Source organism: Crinia signifera, chromosome 2, assembly GCF_055691185.1.
Source record: "Crinia signifera chromosome 2, ASM5569118v1, whole genome shotgun sequence".
NCBI lineage: Eukaryota > Metazoa > Chordata > Amphibia > Anura > Myobatrachidae > Crinia > Crinia signifera.
Genome location: NC_139218.1, coordinates 79,238,894 through 79,260,695, shown reverse-complemented (window position 1 = coordinate 79,260,695; position 21,802 = coordinate 79,238,894). Strand labels below are relative to the sequence as shown.

The following is a 21,802-nucleotide window of genomic DNA, read 5'->3' as shown; positions in this document are numbered from 1 at the left end:
CGGCCCTGCATTCGATGTTCGGCGACCATCGAATGCAGGGGCTGCTCCCAAGACGGAGGAGGCGTATCCCCATCCAATTTCATGCGGATCGCCACATATCCGCGTACGGACGGCAGGTGGCGATCCGTATGGAAGGCGGGGATTCGCCTGCACGGTTGCGGCCGCATATTCTGATCGGGCCGCACCGATCAGAATAAGGCCCTAAATAACATGATGCTTTGGAAACTTTTTTGTTAAATAGATTTTAATCACAAATCACTAGATATGGTGTTTGAAGTTTTACATAACGTAGATGTTCATTTCATTTACTGAATCATTTTTGTTTGGCTTTGAGCGACGTGCCACCTTGTAGGGTACTTTAAAATCATCTCCAGCAATCCTATTTAAGCATAGTCTACTGATAGATGAGATACTCATGTACAATTTATTCTTGGTTTTTCACACAGCTTTTCCCTGGATAATCCAAATTGTGTTCTTCTCTAAACTCTTACCTCTGGCTGCTTTTCAGAGTCCTTTTGAGATTGCACAGACAGTCAGTTTTCATTAGAGAATGAAAACAGTATTGCTTGTGTTAATGCCAATTGCATGCAAATGTCGGTGTTGTGCAAGTTGTATATTTAAAGCAGAGCCAACAGGCTCTAATATGCTGACACTGAGATGACTTTTATTTTGCCATGCAAACAGCACTGAATGCTGCGTCTTTTTCCCCCCAGTATAAATCTAGATAATGAATGTAACATATTCAGAATGATTTACTGGTAATTGCTCATGAGCAATTGTTTGTGGCATATGATGTTGTGATCTATTGCTCAGCAACATATGTTTAATAGGTTGCTGCAGTGCTATGGTAAGCACAACACTTCCTTCTCTACTTAACTATGCCTGGCAGATTCAGCTTACCTATAATAATCATCTCTTGTCTGAGGCTTAACCATAGGTGAATCTAAGGGGTGGTCTGGGGGTGCACCGGACCACCCATTAGGCATATTGCCTATCTATAAAGTGCTGACAGCTGGGCAGAGAGCTGTGCGTTGCCCGGCTGTCAGACTCAGAGAGCAGGGGGACAGTGCGTGGGTGGCGCACAAGTCTCTACATGGTCAACCACCTTCACGTGTGAGTGAGGATCACAATTGGACACTAACACCTCACATCAGCATAAAGGATTATATTCACGGGTCGATGAGAAGTATACAATGCACCCTATTGCTTGAAGTTCCAACTTTCTCTTTTGCATTGGTCGTCTTGGTTACCGTACTCCTTGACCTCAGATGCTTTTTTCTAATGTGTACTGAACCCTTAATCTGCTGCATGTGATTCACCATAGGCCACTCTCTTGCAGAAATGTATAGTGTACAAAGTACTTGCCACAATCTAGTGTACTCAATACATGGTAGTAAATACAGTATTATGGAGAGAAGTGTGTAAATGTCCATTTCTGAATACAATAAAGTGTCCCTTGTGCATCATATCTCTGTGATGCCTGTGTGAATTGGAGGCAGGGCAGGAGGAAAGCTCAGAAGCATCCAGGAACCACCTACACCCACTATTGTTATACTCCTGATTGGCAATCAGAATGCATAATAAGAAGAAAATTGACAATTTACATTAACTACTATACTGCCTGGTCTTGAAAAATATTAACTTGTCTGAAAAAACATAGCTTTTATAGGTTAAGCATTCATAGGAAGTTGTGGTACTTGTCTAGTTTCATGGTGCCACTTACGTAGTCAGTGTAGTATCCCTGTCAGCATCAGCGTTGTGTTCCCGCAGCCAGCATAGTCAGCATCCCTGTCAGCATCAGCGTAGTCAGCATAGTCAGCTTGTGTCTGTGACTATGTGTAAGTTCGCGGCTAACCGGAGCTTACGCAGTTAGTGTAGTAAGTCAGCGTTACACAGTTAGTGTAGTCAGTCAGCGTTATGCAGTTAGCGTAGTCAGTCAGTGTTGTGTCACCACTAATTGCATTGTGTGGGAACCATTGACCATTTTTAACCTACATTGTGTGGGAACCATTGACCATTTTTAACCTTAATGCGAAGGAGCGTATGCCACAACCCCCACTGTCCACACCAGCCCCAAGTGTGGCGACCGCACGCGGTATGCATCCTCCCGACCTGTTCATACCCCCACTATCCACGTCGGTGTGGAGTTGACCTTATAAAGTATACCGAACGTATCGACCCACCGAGCCCAAAGCGTGGCGAGTGGACGTGGAAAACAAGACTGAAACATGGCGAGCGGCAGCGGATTACTTTATATTGCTGTATGAGAGGTGCTCACTAGGCTTGCCAGGGACACCGGGGACAGAGCTGCAGCTCACGGGGACAGTACGGTGACTACGCAGGGCTGCCGTGGGGACACTATGCTGACTACGCTGGGCTGCCATTGGTCTACGCTGACAACGTAGCGTAACGTGGCGCCGTGAAACTACACAATTACCGAAGTTGTACATCCATGAGTGGTACTGTACATTGCATTGTGCTGATTTCAATCAGCAAATGCCTGGCTCTTCATGTAGTCGATCAGTATGTGGAACATGCAATAACTACAATTTCTCCAAACCCTGGACCAACCATGAATAATATTATTTTTGGACCTTACTCCATCTGTAGAAAGTACATTGTACACATCAGGTATTCTACATCACCTTGCGATTCAGTAATACTGTTTTGGTATTTTTTGCCAAATGATTGCAAGTTCTGATTTCATTAGTTATCCAAACATGACAGCCGGATAACCGATAACCAATAATCGACTGAGCGTCTCTAGTTATTACTACTGCCTGGAGTTACTGTATGTACCGTTAATAGTGCAATATTAATTATATATCACATGGTGCATTTCAATTAGATCTACATTGCCTTTATTTGCTGTATGTGTTTTTATGTATTAATCAACTATATTCAGTGCTATTTTGCAGTAATTCAGTGCTATTTAATTCAGAAATTAAATATGACATCATCAGGAACTGAGTTCCTGATCCTGTTCTGGGCCAAAATGTACTTTCCATAGGATACTTTTTTATGTTAAAGTCACCTGTGAGTGCCTTTGTGTCTAAATACAATCTCTCCCCTCCCAGACCCAGAGTTTCTAGACCTATTTTTCCATAAAAATAGTAATGAGTTTATTTAACATTAACCAAGATAAAGAACAAATATAACAAACTTACCTGTTTTTTTTGATGACTAGATGGAGGAAGTTATTGAGGGCATACGCTGGGCATTCATCGATATGTTGGAGAATGAGAATGATTGGATGGATAAAGAAACCAAAAGCAAAGCCAATGAGAAGGTACTGTCATTAATTATTTGTGAAATACCAGTTATGTAATAATGGTTATGCATCTACAAGCACACTACAATCAACTACCACGTCCTACAGTATTTGTTATGTATGGACTGCTTAACTCATTGAATGCATTTATATATATATATATATATATATATATATATATATATATATATATATATGGGGAAAAAAGGGGGTATTGTAGGGCGCCACCTGTGTCCTGAACAACTGAGCTTATTTGTATAAAAAACAGATATACCTTTTAAAGAAAAAGGTTGTCAGCTGACCTTTAAGAAAAACACCTTGGTAAGGGGTGTAACATAAAAGATACAATAGTTTGGAAAAAGGTCTAAGCGACTACAAATATCTGCACCAGAATTGTTTAACTTTTAAAACATATAAAAGTTTTATTTGTAAAAAATATATATATAAAAGTGCACAGGAGCAATTTATATAAGAACAAACAGTACAAGAAATATCATAGAAAAACCAGTAGTAAAATAGCAAAGCTAAGTAAAAAAGCCTATCAAATTTTTTTTTCTAAAAATGGGAGATATATAAAAAATTATTAAAGAGATAGGATACAAAGGTATCAGAACTTATCTTTCTATGGAGGAGTCAGCAGGCAGTACCCAACGCGTTTCGTCATCTAGGACTTCATCAAGGGGTATGAAGTCCTAGATGACGAAACGCGTTGGGTACTGCCTGCTGACTCCTCCATAGAAAGATAAGTTCTGATACCTTTGTATCCTATCTCTTTAATAATTTTTTATATATGTCCCATTTTTAGAAAAAAAAATTTGATAGGCTTTTTTACTTAGCTTTGCTATTTTACTACTGGTTTTTCTATGATATTTCTTGTACTGTTTGTTCTTATATAAATTGCTCCTGTGCACTTTTATATATATATTTTTTACAAATAAAACTTTTATATGTTTTAAAAGTTAAACAATTCTGGTGCAGATATTTGTAGTCGCTTAGACCTTTTTCCAAACTATTATTATATATATATATATATATATATATATATATATATATATATATATATATATATATATATATATATATATATATATATATATATGATAGTGTGAGCGCGGCACTCCAATATCGGCTTCCATATAGTAAAATAACACGGTGCCCTCCAGATGACAGACAGCCAAGCCGGACTGCCTGGATACATATAATAGCAGGGATGCGGCGGCACTCGGAATAAACCAACAAGAGACCAGGATAGTCACCAACGTTTCTGAGCTATTGCAGCTCTTTTATCAAGGTGCAGAAGTCCCTGCTATTATATATATATATATATATATATATATATATATATATATATATATATAAATATTTATATATATAAATTTAGATTGTCTTGATTTGAATGGGACCATCTCAAAGTCAAAATGTTTATCATGATTTGTGGAATGTTGGGAAGTATTTTCTTCCTCACTATGATAACCAAGCGGTAATCAAATGCTGCAAATTGCATGAATGGGAACCTGCATTGTGTATTCCAATTTAATGGTGTTTAGGAAGAGGGCAAGGCAGTTAGGGTTGCTCTAGAACATGGGTCCTCAAACTGTGGAACCTCCAGATGTTGTGAAATCGGCCGATGTTGTACAATGGCATACAATTTTTAAAATTGTATGCCATTGTATATGGCATACAATGCCATACAATGCGATGCGATTATAAATTGTATAAGCACCCTAATGGGATATCTGTGAGCCCGCGAGGGGCGGCGGTACGCGTCCTACGACCTTTTCATACCCCCACTATCCACGTCGGCATGGAGTTGAGAATAGAAAGTGTGGCGAGCGCAGCAAGCCACCGAGCCCGAAGCGTGGCGAGCGCAGCGAGCCTCGCGAGGGGACGCGGATACCTTCACAGCTATAAGCGTCCCCTCGCGGGCTTCACAGGTATCCGCGTCCCCTCGCGGGGCTCGCTGCGCTCGCCACGCTTCAGGCTCGGTGGCTCGCTGCGCTCGCCACACTTTCTATTCTCAACTCCACGCCGACGTGGATAGTGGGGGTATGAAAAGGTCGTAGGACGTGTACCGCCACGCTTCGGGCTCACGTTTATACTTGGGGGGTGGAGTGGGGGTGCATTTAAGCATTGTAAGAACCCCTTAGGGTACTTAAAAGCACCTATTAGGGAGCTTATACAATTTAATATCGAATATGAGTTAAAATCGCGTCGCATCACATCGCATGCCATCGGGTGTATGGCATGCGATGCGATTCGATTAAAAAATTGGGCGACTAATAATCGGGGCGCCGTGCTAGTACACAAGTACCTAGGTTTGTTTTTGCCTTGCCCTCTTTAATTTATATATGTGGTAGTGTTCACATTATTACATATACAGGTCGAGTATCCCTTATCCGAAATGCTGGGGACCACGAGAATTTGGGATAAGGGATATTTACGATTTTTTGGAATAATTCCTTTTTGACTACGCGGCCGCTTAGCGTAGCCAGCGTCCCTGTCAGATGTATCGTAGTGTTCCTGCGGACAGCATAGCGTAGTGAGTCAGCTGGTATATTGAGCAGTACGCAGTTAGCGTAGCTGCTAGATTGAGCGGTACGCAATTAGCATAGTCAGTCAGCTGTTGGAGACTGTTAGAGATGCTGTGATTCTGAGTGTCAGGGAGCGGATGTGGCCCTGGTATTCTTCTTAATTTTAAGTAAATTACAGTTACCAGTTAACACATGTCGTCATTACTGTCTCAGGTGTATGATATGTCAGGTGTGAATGTGTTCCTGAAACACCCCCACTATCCATGGCAGCCCAAAGCGTGGCGTACTTGTCCTCCCAACCTTTTCATACCCCCACTATCCACGTCAGGGTGGAGTTGATTTTATAAAATGTGTCAAGCGCAGCGAGCCACCGAGACCAAAGCGTGGCGAGCGGACGCGGATAACTTCACATGTATTCTGCGTCCGCTCGCCACGCTTCGGGCTCGGTGGCTCTCTGCGCTCGCTACACTTTAGAAAATCCACTCCACACCGACGTGGATAGCGGGGGTATGAAAAGGTCGGGAGGATGCGTACCGCGTCCGCTCCCCACGGTTCTGGCTGCCGTGGAGAGTGAGGGTATCAATTGGAGGCATATGCCAGTATGTAACATGGAGCACTGGCAAATGCTTCCTATTGTGCATGAGACGCACTTGCATCCGCACCCCCTCTTTGTGTGGTAGCACACACTCCCGAACACCGAGTTACTGTACCCAGCTGGGCGTGTCAGACGCACCTGCGGCTAAGACAGATTGAGCGTCTGAGAGGCTCCTACGTCTCACACAGATGGAGTGCCTCTCCGCCAGCATCCTCATGATCCTATCTCCACAGAAGACAGGATATCATGTGGGTGCCAGCGCTGTGTGAGAGGCTCTGACTAGCTGCCGGCGGTACGCTGATAACGTAGCATAGAGCTGGCGAGCTGCCAAGATTCAAACGGCAGGATCCAAACATAGCGTAGCGCAGAGCTGGCGTGAGCTTGCGCTGTGAAACTACACAAGTACCAAAAAAATTGTAGCTCAGGGTAAAGTCCTGAGGATAGCACTAATGGAATAACCTGGAAAATTAGTGTGTCCCCCTTGTGCAATCATTCGCTTCCCAGATTATTATTTATTGTTTTGAACATGCAATTTATTTATGATGGTTAAAGCAGTAGAGTGTTCAACTAATGCTCCAAATTAGGCAGGTCTTCCGAGAGTTGTGTTGTTATGGCTGTACTATGTGTATTTTGATTACACTATTCCAAAAAAGTGAGTTTGAGGAGGTTCCAATTCATGAGTCACTTACAATCAAAACACACTGCAATTATTATTTTTACACCCAATAAATTATGCATAATTCTGGCAAACATATGTCCTTAAAAGCCATGTTTAGCACAAAGGGCCTTATTCTGGTCTGTGCGGACGGAGCCGAGTATGCGGCCAGGACCGTGCGTCCTAAACCCCGCCTTTCGTACGGATCGCTCACTCCGTCCGAATGCGGTAAGAAGCTGTCCGAACGGACCGCAAGTGTATTTCTCATGAATACACCTCCTCCATCTCAGGGAACCTCCCCCATCATTCGATGGTCGCAGACCATCAAATGCAGGACCGAGTGGTCAGGCAGCTCCCGCAACCTCAGACCACACAGGCATTTCTCCATGCAAAAGCAGGGATCTGGGCGGGCAGCTGACATCCGGCAATGTCATATGTCCGCCCCCTACACGTGCGTCACGGCCGCATTACCATACGTACGCCCAGCGTTTTCATGGGAACGCCCATGAAACGCGGGGTGTAAACATATGGTAATGAGCCCAAACAGCCCTTCACGCCCCTCTCCTCCCCCTGTTCGTAGTGTACACATTTCATGTGGAATTTGGACGTGCATCCCGTTCGCACATGCGCAGAGACGCCTCTGCACATGCGCAGACACAAAACATCGGCGGACCGACCGAACAAGGACATTACCGCACCAACCAGAATAAGGGCCAAAGTAAGGATCATGATTTTGGCCAATCTCTTTTTTCATTGTAATTGCCTGGTTATTATTTGTGGTATTTACACACAGCTTTGAAATGAAAAGTTTAAATCATGCAGCGAATGAAGCAAGGTGTATGGTATGAAAAGTGCACATATCAATATCAGCTGTCATCATATAAATTTCCAGAAAATATAATTCACGTTGTTCCATCCAAGCGAACAGTGTATTGCAGAATTTGAAATAGGTTGGTAGTGTTGCGCTCCGCTCCTTAATATGTGTGGTAATGATGACTGACAAATGAGGTAATATGCAGAAGTTTACTTGGTAAAAAAGAATGTATCAACATGCATTTACCTACAGTATATAGGATGGCAGGTTACAATATGACATACATTACAAAACCATATGATGGGTGAGAGGTGGTGGAATTAATGTGCTGATAACGTACGTGGGGGTTCATGCACCCAAAGCAGTCAAGAATTGAGGGGGTAGATGGTGGTGGGGGCTCCATGATTTACGAGAACGTGTGGTCCTGTCCAGTACTAATGTAGTTGTGCATTGGTGATCAGCACACCCACAGTTGGTCTGACTGTGTTGTCCCGCCAGTTGGCACCTATATGCGATGTCCCCGGTGTTGCGGTGGGACCCGGTGTTGGTGTGCGGTAGGGTGGAGGTGATGCTCGGAGAGGGTGCTCAAAATTCCGGCGTCTGCATGCTGGGGATGTGGGTAGCGTGTGGAGCGGGGGGAGGGGTTTTGTTGCCAGAGTGGATGGTGGATAGTGGCGGGTCTGAACTCACCGTGTGTCGCCCTTTGCGGGTAAGCAAGTCCGCGCTGGCCGCTGGGGGTGGACTCCAGCTGCCTGCACCTGCTGCCTTTTACCGCAACCAGCCACTCATTGGGCAGTATTCAATGAGGATAATTCGCCCTGTTTCACGGCGAATTTGTGCTATTTTCGTGTTGGAGTGATTTTTTGGGTCAGAAAGTGAATCACCCTATTCAACGTGCACTTTTCGCCGTCTTTCTAAGTGATTTTCGCCGTGTGTCGCCGTGTAGCAAATCAACATCTTTTCATGGAGAAGTGGAAAGTGAACTTTTAAAATAAAGTTGTTGTTGTTTTACATTTGGTGTTAAAAAATCAGGAATTTTATTCTGTGAAGGGGCATGCTATTTTTATTCATGTGCTTATAGCACATGAATATATATTTAATTTAAAAAAAAACATATATATATTTTTTACACATAGCAGCCAGCAGGGGGCCGGGAGCAGAGAGCCGCTCATTACATATTCATATATTCACTGCTCCCGATCATTACATATGCACGAATGGGAGCAGTGCATATTTGGTCCCCTGCTGGCTTACCCGGGGGGCAGCTTGTGCTGCCTGGCTCCCGGGGAGCCCACCTCCCCCACCACATACGTTCTGGGGCAGGCAGTGAGACTTCCATCTCCCTGCCTGCCACTGTCCTCCGGCTCCCATGCGGTGTCCGCTGCAGGGGTTCACACTCACTGTCAGGGGCAGTGAGCCCCTGCCTCATTGAATAGGGGGATAGCAGGGGGACAGCGAGGCTCCGGAACACGGCGACTGTGCAGCGAATCCTAAACAGGATTCGCTGCACGCTGTGAATATTTTCATTGAATACTGCCCATTGTCCTTGCTAACAGAACCGCCTATTCACCTAGTCCAGCTCCGTCCTGGGTGCTTGTTCCACATAACATACATAGGACACGAACTCTCTCACTGGACACTTAACACATGAGCTATTTGTTCATTTTAATTCTTAGTTCAAGCATACCTCCCAACTTTTTAAATTATGGATTTGGGACTACTGCATAGTAGAATGACCTCAACAAACGGGGCGTGGCTTTCTGGCAATGCCACGAACATGAGCCATGCCCGTGTTTGCTGTCACTATGGGGACATGCCCCAGGCTTTTAAGCTTAGAGAGTGACAGTGTGACTCCCAACTGCCCACCATCCCCTGCCAATTGCTGCTCTGCTCAGCATATGCACAGCTTCTTTTAATGCTAGACAAAGGGATGGGGCTAACAGAGCTCTAGGCATGCCCCCGGTGACAGCAAACAGGGAGATGTGGCTCGTGGGCATGTCATCCCGCAAAGCAACAGCCTCTTTTATTGAGGCCATGCCCTTTATCGGACTAATATGGTTACACTCGCATCTTAGCCGCACTGCTTATGCACAGTGATAGAATTGCTATCAAACATGACTACTTCTGCTTGCAGTGAATATTTATTTGAAATTGATCGACTGACTTGGGCCTTTTTGTAGGTGTGCCGAGGCTTGCCTACATCTGCATTCCCATGCACAGAAAACATGACACCAGTTCACATATCCAGTCTGATTAACTATAGGGTTCTACATATAGAAAATAGAGCAAAACTTGAGCGCTAGGGATGGTGTATTGTGCTTATACACAGGTGGCTGCCTTCTGGGAGAGGGTTGCCGCCCTCAATACAAGAGATACCAGAAACAAGAACCAGTAGGCGCCTCCTGTATATCAGTATAAATTTATTTCACAATTAACAATCACTAAATAACACACATAGAATAAAATAAAATAAAGGATAAAAGGTATTGGATAAATTGCATGTATGCACTATTCAATTAAAAGAAGGGCATATCAATGCGTTAGCATAAATGTGTAACAAATAGTTACCAAGTCCTGGATTGGACCAAATGGGACAGTAGTAGCAGTTACTCCATGGGGGGTAATCCCAAATACAGTCTGTGTTGGTCGAATATTTTTTGTAATCCTCCCGGCAAGGGTAAATGCTGGAAAAAATGGAGTGGATCCCTCACAGCTGCAGGTGACCGTTTGGGGATGGTGCCTTGGTCGCTTGGCTGGAGGATTGACACTGTCTCACAAATCTACAGTGTGTAGTGCGGAGTACACACTGTAGATTTGTGAGACAGTGTCAATCCTCCAGCCAAGCGACCAAGGCACCATCCCCAAACGGTCACCTGCAGCTGTGAGGGATCCACTCCATTTTTTCCAGGGTTCTACATATGGCTGATTATGGAAGGCAAGTCAGATGCTTGGTTGCATAGGGAGAGGTATCAGCAGTTGAAAGAAAGAAGTAATAATGCCACTGTATAGGTCATTGGTACGACCTCATCTAGAGTATTGTGTTCAGTTCTGGTGGCCATATCTCCAGAAGGATATAAATACATTAGAGACTGTACAAAGAAGGGCAACTAAAATGGTGCATGCATGGCCTACATCACAAAACATACCAGGAAAGACTAAAAGATCTTAATATGTATACTTTAGAGCAGAGAATGGAAAGGGGGGACATGATAGAAACTTTCAAATATATCAAGGGTTTTAACAAGGTACAGGCGGGAGACATTCTTCACAGGAACAGGAGCAGCAGAACACGAGGAAGATTCAGGGGAAATTTGAGGAAGAATTACTTCACAGAAAGAGTAGTAGATAAGTGGAATAGCCTCCCATCAGAGGTGGTAGAGGCAAAACATGCTTGAGATAGGCATATTGATATCCTTACAAAAAAATAAGGATCAAATATGGTTTGAGGTAACATGTTTAAAAAAGGGGCAGACTAGATGGGCCAAGTGGTTCTTATCTGCCGTCAAATTCTATGTTTCTATGTTTCTATAGAAGGATCTGCAACCACTGCTGCATATTTATGTACAGTTGCTTGGATCTTTGCCAGTGTCTCAATCTATTTTCAGGTGTCTACAACATTGCCTTATTTTTTGTATAGCAGCTGCGTATATAAAAAATATTGTGGTTTCGATTGCATTAGTGACCACATATGAATCCGGACCACAAATGCAATGCCAACAGAAAAAGAAGTTAATTAAAAAATAGGATATATCATGGAGACATAGAGATTATTAAATATAATACAATACTATTGTCCTGGATAAATTTAACATTAAGTGGGGTATGCAATCTGAAATCACGGTTGTTGATCCCCACCTACAGCCGTGATCCTGGACGGGATTCAATGTCCCGCCTGCCGCTGGGCGCAAAGAGGGTGTGGCCACTTAAAACGGGCGCGGATTGTTGATCTCAGGCTGGGATTGCGTCAATCCACGGCCGTTACCGGCAGAACGGGCCTGACAGCTTCTGAAGTTGGGCTCGGTTCTGCCGTGATCCCGCATCAATGCTGTCGTTAAAGACAGCATTGAATAGGGAGCCGCCGTTATTTCCCACGTCGGAAAAAGCGGCGACACATTGCATACCCCCTAAGAATGAAGTTCAATAAGGATATGAAGGGATAATACCAATAATATATGAAATTAAAGTAGTATATACATTTTGAATATAGTGGTATAAAGTAAAATGTTTAATATTTACAGCAATATACGCAGTGATCTGCATATTGTCAGCTATATATTTCCCATATAATACACTGGATGGAGCTCCTGTTACTTCTGATGGTTTAACAGAAGGTAAATACAGGCTGGGGACACTAATAGGCTGCTTAGTATTCACTGTATAGTCTAGCTTTCATTTGTTTTTCTTCTTTGCAAATATTACTTCATTAAGCTCTTTTAGATTGTCTTAGAATAATCGAAGTTTTATGAATAGAATTTCCGTATGTTGTCTAGGCAGATTTTTTATTTCTGCACTGGCTGTTGCCCACATAAATATAAATGATCTTTAACAGCATATGTCCCATTTGTATTTTGTGATATACTTGGATAAGGATGCGATCAAGATGCTGGCAGTCAGGATCCTGACAGGCAAAATTCCTTCACCAGAATCACAATGGATCTCCAAGGTTAAAATGAGGGTTTGGGTTAGGCACTGGGGGAGGGTTAGTGCTAGGCTGTGTGTGTGTGTGTGTGCGTGTGCGTGTGGGGGGGGGGGGATGATATAGGGTTAGGCTGTGTATGCGCTGTTAGGGTTAGGCTGTGGGAGGGGATGGCTAGGGTTAGGCTGTGGGAAGAAACAGTAGGATTAGTCTGCGGAACGGGTGGGTTAGGTATATATCTGACAAATATACAGTAACCATTTAATTAAAATATAATTCAACTACCATATTACCTGCAAAACAGCAACCAGCAGTGCCCATTTGACCAAAAGATACTGTATAATGCAGCAACCAGTGCTAGTTTTCAGCAGGAACCAGCAGGAACTCAGCTCCTGAACCTCTAATTAAATATGACCTCATCAGGAACTGAAAATGTACTTTCCATAAGATAAGTTTTATTTTAAAGTCACCTGTGAGTGCCTTTGTTTCTAAATACAATTTATACATCTATCCCTCCCTCTCTCTAATATATATATATATATATATATATATATATATATATATATATATATATATATATACTTTTTTTATTTTTTTTTATTTAATTGATCCACACCCAGGCCTTGAGTTGCTGGACCTATATTCCAAAAAAATAGTACTGGCAGCAACTGTTTGACCAAGTCCAGTGCCTATCTGACCAGAATATTATTTAGCACTGGTTTCACCTGTTTCGAATGCCTATTTGACAAGTTTATGACATATAGGCCACAATATTGTTTACCATTTAATGTGCCGATTATTTTCCATTCTTGTGGGGGGTGATTTTGGTCTATTCGGACAGGGCCGAATTTGGCCCCATCCTGATGGTTTGGGGACTGTGCATGCACATGGTCTTTTATGGGCATGTGCAGGTTCCCTTTGCGAACGGCTTTGGCTACTTTGGGATGAAGTGTGCAGGGGGCAGGCAACTGTCATCATATGAAATCAACTGCCTTCACTGTCTTCTTCATGACAGCCACAAATAAAAGTCTCCACTCTCGAGGACCATGGAATAATTTCTCTTGCAGCGGCGGCAAATGAGGGGATGAGTCTTCATGACACATCCCCTCGCATGGTAGCGACGGGACTCGGCGTAGTTGGGTGTCGCCGGGGCAGTATCTGTGATCCAGCTCACTGAGTCAAACAGAATCAGCCCTTATTATCCATACGCATTTTAGTTCGATAATCGATCGATTTGGGAATTCTCTATTTAGCAATCAACTCTGAATCAGGCCCTATGTTTAACACCATTTTTTTTGTTAAACAACTATTTTAAATTGGATTGATGCTTTTGTTACTGCTGGCACTGTCTCTCTGGACTCCTAAAAAAATGGCATAGATTTACCAAGGGTGTGGTATAGGACAGTGGGGATCCCGGCAGTCAGTATCCCAACTGCCAGTGCCCTGACAGGGGGAGAGCGCAAAAAAGCCCCTTGAGGCCTTGCTGCGCTTGCCGGGCTGCAGGCCCGGTGGATCGCTACGCTTGCCACAGGTTCTATTTTCCCTCTATGGGGGTCTTGGACCCCCATGAGGGAGAATAGCCCCTGTGTGTCAGGATCCCCCCTGTAGGAGCACCGGCAGTGGGGATCCCGACGTCTGGATACTGACTGTCGGGATCCCCACTGTCGGAGCATCATCCGACACCCATTTAGCAAAGTGTGCCACATAGTTTCATTAAATGTACTACTGTGAATTGTTAAATGTACATAATCATGGAGATTAAACTCAATATGATATTTATTTATATAGCACTTTTCTCCCAATATGACTCTTATGGAATATCATTTCTGTTGCTATATGAGCCTATTTCTCTATTAATAATGCAAAAATTGTGTTTTACAACATATTTGTTTTTCCTTTATTTATTAATTTATTATTATTATTTTCTGTATCCACGTCTCGAATTTAGAAGCTATTTTTGACTTTATAAATTGTTTGGAAGATGCCGTTTACTGCGGTGTACAGTGTTCAACACCAGCTGTTATAAACCAAATTACTGCATGAAGTTACGGCTAAATTAGAATCATAACAATGAAGCACTGAAATGAAATGTTTGTTTTTAAATACATTTCTGGATTCCAAGCCTCATTAAGATTAGATAAACAGATTAAAGGATGCTGTGATTTTTATACTCATCGAAGCATTTCACTGTTCCATAGTAATTTTTTTCCCATTCAATGACTGGGAATTACCAGGAACCGGTAACCTCTTCTCTGCTTCAGTCATGGGTGTGAGTAGCCAAAATTACCCCAGGCTGATCAGTACTAAGGCCAATGACAGCATGAAATAGATGACAATTATAGTTTCAGTGTCTCTGAATTTACATTGTGAATAACCCATAAGTTGTGTTATAATTGCAAGTGATGGACAACGTTCATCTGCGTTTTGAGGTCAACACATACACTTTGTAAATTGGTTCCAGAAATAACCAGATTGCTTTGTTGCTTTCTGAAAATACTGTATAGTAGCAATATTCACAAATTGAAAGTAAATATTTCAGAAATGCATTAGAAGAAAGATCATTTGAAAAGGACATTTATGTTATTACTTTGCTTTTTTTGTATGATTCCCGCAACACTGATTTATGTTGACCATTATTTTATTTTACAGATTAGTTATTTTTGTGCATTTTTACAATTTACAATGTTTATTTATACATTAAAATACAGTAAATTGTTCCATTTTATTTGTTATTGTACTTTTATTTAGTAAATTAAGTTAATGCTACTATACAAGCAAATACAAGAGTAAACAACTACTGTAATAAAAAAAATCAAATACTAATGTACATCCAATACTGCAATACATAGCTTTCTGCTAGTTCTAGAATGGGGATCTGAACCCCCTAAAAAATAGAGAAAACACAAGAAATAAAAATTGAATGAGTGCTGATGTGTGATTACAATTTTACGGAACACATTAAATCACATACCTAAAAATACTAAACATTACATAAAATATATGAAAAGCTAATGTAGGACGTATGCAAATTAAGAAAATAGAGGAATCCAGGATCCCCTGATGCACTAAATTTTTACTTGAAAATCGAATGCATAATCATACTTCAAATGCCCCAAATAATAGACTAATAACAGACAGGTGATTTGAGCTTCTAAACAACATATATACCCTAAACCTTAAAAGTAGACAAGATAGACGCCATGACGATGTTTTTGCAATTATTCACATGTGTTGAAGCCTAATCGTAATGCCACTTGAAGCGTTTATCTTTATGCATAGTGATTGACATTCAGGCACCGTTTGTGGGCATTGATGGAAAAGTGGTGGCTTAAATGCTGGCCTGCTGTGGTCTGCTCTGAGGTCATGTTGTGTTGCTTGGGTGCGCCTGCATACCCATACTCAAGCAGCATGTCTCTGGCATCTCTGCTCAGGATGTCATACTACATCTCTATTTTAATTGAGCTGTTGATTATTGAAGGATGTTGCCCGTAGCAACATAGCATCTGAATTTGAACTTCCATCTTAGTAAATTTACCCCAAGGAGATTAAAGGTGCATACATATGGTATGATTTTGGCTATGGCTGAGTTTAACTATGAAATTTCACTTGACATTTTGACTATACAGTATTTCTGTGTCATTTTGACTATGGACAATTTTGACTATACTATACTACACTAGATTGTATACAATATAGTCAAAATTTACCTGCCTGCAGGAGAGAAACCATTCGATGATCACTGACTTGGGGTACTTGGGGAAGAGTTGTTGAGGGAATTTTTGGGAGGGTGACCTGTTTGCATTGTAGGACTGGGGCATAAAGAGTCCACCAAAGAAAGCTCGAGGGGCATCGTTAGCCCACAGAATGTGGGTAGCCAGACTGGGGGTGTAGCCTGCCACTGAAGAGGAACTTGGTAAACCATTAGAGAGCTCATAGAAAAGAACAGAGCACTTTTACAAAAGGGGATGTCAGGATCACCCACATTGAATGAAAGGCGGACTTATCTTGGTGTAGTTTCCATAGAAACAAATTAAGCACCGAAATTGAGAGAGGGTAATGCCCTTAGGCAGTGGGGCTCACTTAAGTGCAACTGTCCCCCTGTGCAACTGTGGGCCAGTCCAACTTTGGCTTCTTGAATTGTATTCTGGAGGGAATGAAGAGCCAGTTATCAGATTTGCAATGTAAAGGGATCAATGGTAAAATAAAATTAGCTGTGCCATAGGCCCTTATTCAGATCTGATTGCAGTACAAATTTGTTTTCAAAATGGGCAAAACCATGTGCACTGCAGGTGGGGCAGATGTGACATGTATAGAGATAGTGTTAGATTTGTGTGAGTTATTTTGTTTCTGTGCAGGGTAAATACTGGCTGCATTATTTTTACACTGCAATTTAGATTTCAGTTTCAACACACCCCACCCAAATTTAATTTTCTCTGCACATGTTACATCTGCCCCACCTGCAGTACACATGGTTTTGCCCATTTTGAGAACAAATTTGTACTGCAATCAGATCTGCATTAGGTCCATAGTGTTTACGATGGTGTAATTTGTTCTCTACTAGTTGGTCAAATGTTATGTTCAACTAGAATGATAACCATGTGCACTTTATAAGATGGAAGACCATTGAGTTAGCAATATGAGTGGCTGACCTGGATTCGGCAGACACTGGAGGAAGAGAAAGGTATAAATACTGTAGGACTGTAGGACAGAGTAAATACTGTTGAGTATATAATTCCTACTCTTGGTCATCTTACTAGACAATTACTATGTTATGACAGTCTGTCTAAGCATCTAAGTGGTAGCTAACTTGGTGATTACTGCCACATCTCTACTTTTGGGCTGTTACTGCTCGGCATCTCACATGATACTTAACATATTACTGGGTATTAAGGTGTGTACACACGCTTCAGTTTGCTTTAGATTCGATGTCCGATTCGATTTTCCATTAGATTTGGCATTAGATCTTTGTATTCAATTTGGCATTAGATATCGATTTCGATATTGAATTCGATTTACATACAAGGTACAGTGTACACATTCGATTTACTGGATCTAATTCGATATTTTTGCCTGCACATTCTATTTTTCTTTTCGATATAGAGAAAACAGGAGTGAGCATCGAATCCAATGCAGATCGAAAGCATCTTAAGAACCATTCAATTTCGAATTTGCTTCTATAAGCAAAATCGAATCGAAAACCTGTCGATTTCGAAGCGTCTGTACACCCCTTTACTGTTATACTGTAGCTGTGAAGTAAAGCCCTGGCCTCCAGTGAAAAGTCTTAACAGAGCCTAGGCTTTGCTATGTCACAAATGTTTAAAAATAAATTTAAAAAATATGTTTTCCAATAACCAGCATTTGGCTGAATCAGACGTGGCAGCTCATTCTACAGCAGGGGGTCACTGAGTTTGGGGTTCCCCAGCCATGTTGGTAACAAACTTGGATTATAGTTTTAGCAACATTAATCCATTTCTGCTGCTTTATTATTATTTTTTTTACAGTATACAATTTCAGTGCTGAGCAAACTGTAATAAATCAATGTGACCAAATGATTTATTTTGAATAATAAAACAAAGTGCAAAAAACAAGGAACTTACTTTCGGAGAAAGGCAGGCAGGAATTAATCTTCATAATTAAATGGATAACAGAATTGCCATTAAAATTTAATTCAATGGTAGTTTTTAGTCAAGTGTAATTGTGTTAAAATGATGAGTCTGGACTGAAATGTCAATGTGAATAACACAGACTATCTCAAACAATTACAGAAAGTTGTTTATTAATCTATTTTGTTTATACATTGCAGACGTAGTAACAAATGCATTATTCATTTATAAGCTTATGCTTGTATTTACTTGTATCTTCTTTTAGCACAGCCCCACGCATCCTTTCAAAGCCATTCAAAGCAAAGCATTATTATGCAAGTCAGTCTCACCTAGAGTTGAACAGCTTAAACATTTTGTGGTCAACCAACAGAAACTCTCTAAATAACTGAATACACTTGGGGAAAGACCGTGCCCTATACAGTATATGTGAAAAGACCATGTAATGCCATTCTTCAGTCAATCCCACTTTTCTCTAATTGGGTGAAATTTAATAGGATGAGAGATTCAGAAAGAGAGAGATTTGGTAAGAAATCTCCAGTTTTTTTTAAAGCGGCAATCATTAACAATTCAATATCAAACTGGTAGTGCAGTGTAAATGATTGCCGCTTTAAAAAAACCTGGAGATTTCTTACCAATCTTTCACTTAGGGGGTTATTCTGATTCACTCGGAAAGGCACAATCACTCTCAGATGAACAAAAACCATATGTACTGCAGGTGGGGCTGATTTAACATGTGCAGGGAGAGAGTTAGATTTGGGTGGGGGGTGCACTTCAAACTGATATCTATATTGCAGTGTAAAAATAAAGCAGCCAGTATTTACCCTGCAGCCAGTATTTACCCTGCACAGACACAATAAAACACCTAAATCTCACTCTCTCTGCACATGTTACATCAGCCCCACCTGCAGTGCATATGGTTTTGTCCAATAGAGAGTGATTGTTCATTTCTGAATGAATCAGAATAACCCCCTTTATCTGAATCTCTCATCGTATTAAATTTCCCCCATTATGTAGTAATGGTAAATATAGCAATTAAATTGTACAGAAGCCAAATTATCTTATAAATCATTACTAGATACTGTAGATAGATAAATGTAAATAAATCAGTACTGCAAACTGCTATCTCTGCTTGTGCTTTGGCACCTCACAGAATGCCCTGCAACACCATGTGGTATATTTTCTAAGTGGCAGGTTTGGGACGGAGAGGTACAGGGGGTAAGGGGAATGGAGAGGTGCAGAGGGGACAGAAAGGTGCAGGGGTAACAGGGGATGAAGAGGTGCGAGGGGACAGAGAGGTGCAGGGGGGACAAAAAGGTGCAGGAGGTACAGATAGGTAAAGGAGTAATAGGGGGACAGAGAGGTGCAGGGGGGACAAAAAGGTGCAGGAGCTACAGATCGGTAAAGGAGTAATGGGGGGACAGACGCATGCATGGGTGACTGGGGGAATGAAGAGGTGATGGAGGGGTGCAAAGAGGATGGAGACCGCGAGACAACATGCACACTCTGTCTATTTAGAGAGGCTGGGGGCATGTCCAGCATCTCTCAGAGCACTGGCAATGCCCCCATAGCATAAAAAATGGGGACATGGCCTCACAGGAGTACCACGATAGTAGATCATGCCCCTTAATTTTGGGCGTGTGTCTTCGGCACGTGCAGATGTCCCTTCTCCTATGCCTCCAGTGTTGGGAGGTATGTATGCGCCATATTGGACATTGCAGTGCCTGGGGCATTGCAGTATGTGGTATAATGTGTCAGGGGCATTTTTCGACTATAAGGCAGATTTCTTTTTTTTTTACATTTTAGTAGCTCTTCAGGCAGTTTATTTTGCCTCGAGTAGCTCCCCCCAAAAAAAGGTCTACAGTATGTTCTTTCTGCGGATTCAGTACTGAATCCCGGCGGTCGGGATCCCGGCGTTCAGAATCCCGACGCCGGAATCCCGACAGCCGAAATGCCGACAAGGGGGGGACGTGGATCGCCCCCCCCTTGCGGGCTCGCTGCGCTCGCCACGCAGCGGGCCCGGTGCCTCGCTACGCTCGGCACACTAATTTATTCTCCCTCCAGGGGTGTCGTGGACACCCACGGAGGGAGAATATGTCGGTATTTCGGCGGTCGGGATTCCGGCGTCGGGATTCTGAACGCCGGGATCCCGACCGCCGGGATATTAACTGCATCCCCTTTCTGCGTGTCTTGGGGACTTCCTCATTAAACATGCAAACATTATTGGCTTACTGCCTTTCTATATGCTTTGTGACTGATCATGATCTGTAGACTGGGAAATTATCAGTAAAGTAATTGTTGTTGATGTAGCTGCACACTGCACTCTGCCAGGATGGGCTACTTTATGCTTATTTATTTATTACTTGTCACAGTGCACCCAGATGTCACTTGGCAGAGAAAATATAAAGAGTTCTTCTTTCGTTCTAGTACAGTCAGATAAAAATCACTGTAACAGCAGAATTAGTTCTCCGTACTGCTTGCAAAAGGGATTTGTTTCTGACCACTAGGTGCAGTGCAGTGTATACATTACAAAACATACTGTACGAATAATGAAAAAGGGGCACCAACATTTGAAGAAAAACTAGGAAAATGCCTAGCAGCATCCCCAGCCTACGAACAATGGTGGATATTGGGCCGGACAGGGCCTGTGGTAAGTGTGGGTATACACTGCAAGACAATACTATCCCCGCTCCAATACGTTATCCTTTTAAAGAAAAATGTAAGGGCCCGTGGGACTCCCCCCACCCACATCTGTATGTCCAGTACCACTGCTGAGGGGCTTTGTTGGTGGCGACATTATCAGTGAGTCACCAGCTGCCCATTGCATTGCCTATTGATGGAAGTAGCATGCAAGCCCTAGGAGCATCTGGGAAAAGAAATTCACTGCGTCATGTCTCATCATTACAGCTGTACTCTCCAGATTAAGTGCCTGTTTGTCATAGAATATTTGGTTTTATTTGGGTGTTTTCAGGGGATCACTGTAAATATTTAGTATTGCCTAAATGTACGTTGGAGTTGGAGGGGCCACAGCAGCTATCTCAGATACCTGCTATGATTCCTCCATTCCCACCTGCAGCCACATCCCCATAGATTTCTGTGGGGGATGCAATGCTAACAGATTTGCCAACAGCCGTAATATAATGCACACCAGAGACTGGCACCCGCAGCTACCGTTATATGAAGATGATGAAAGTCCTTGCAGCCAATGTGCTACTCTTTTCATAGATATCATAATAGGGTTCTTCAGGACACCGTGGGCTGGAGCTCGAGCAACATAAGAGGAAGCGTGGCGAGTGAACGCGGAAAACTATCCCGCGCTCGTCCCGCGAGGGGACACGGATTACTTGACGTGTATTCTGCATCCGCTCGCCATGCTTTGGGATCGTTTTTCACGTCCGCTTGCCATGCTTGGTGGCTCGCAGCACTCGCCATGCTTTATAGAAACAACTCCACGACGACGTGGATAGTGGGGGTATGAACAGGTCAGGAGGACGCGTACTGCGTCCTCTCATCACACTTCGGGCTGACTTGGATAGTGGGGATGTGCAAAGATGGACTAGCATGCAAATCGGCATAAACTCGTGGAAAATTGGCCGTAAATTGTCCGAAAATGGTGTATACATGGCTGATTACACATCATGACCTACTCGGCACAATATGTTGTTTGCGGACAATATGGTGTACAGTGGCTCATTGCACT

General features: G+C 42.6%; 1 protein-coding gene across 1 annotated transcript in view; it reads left to right on the top strand.

Moving 5' to 3' along the window:
• The window catches only part of PHEX (phosphate regulating endopeptidase X-linked), a 225,173-nt gene that overhangs the window by 150,454 nt on the left and 52,917 nt on the right, over positions 1-21,802 (top strand). Inside the window, exon 12 of the mRNA XM_083172463.1 lies at positions 3,188-3,289. Within this exon, the coding sequence (XP_083028589.1) occupies positions 3,188-3,289 (102 nt within the window). The remainder of the gene's footprint in view (positions 1-3,187; positions 3,290-21,802) is intronic.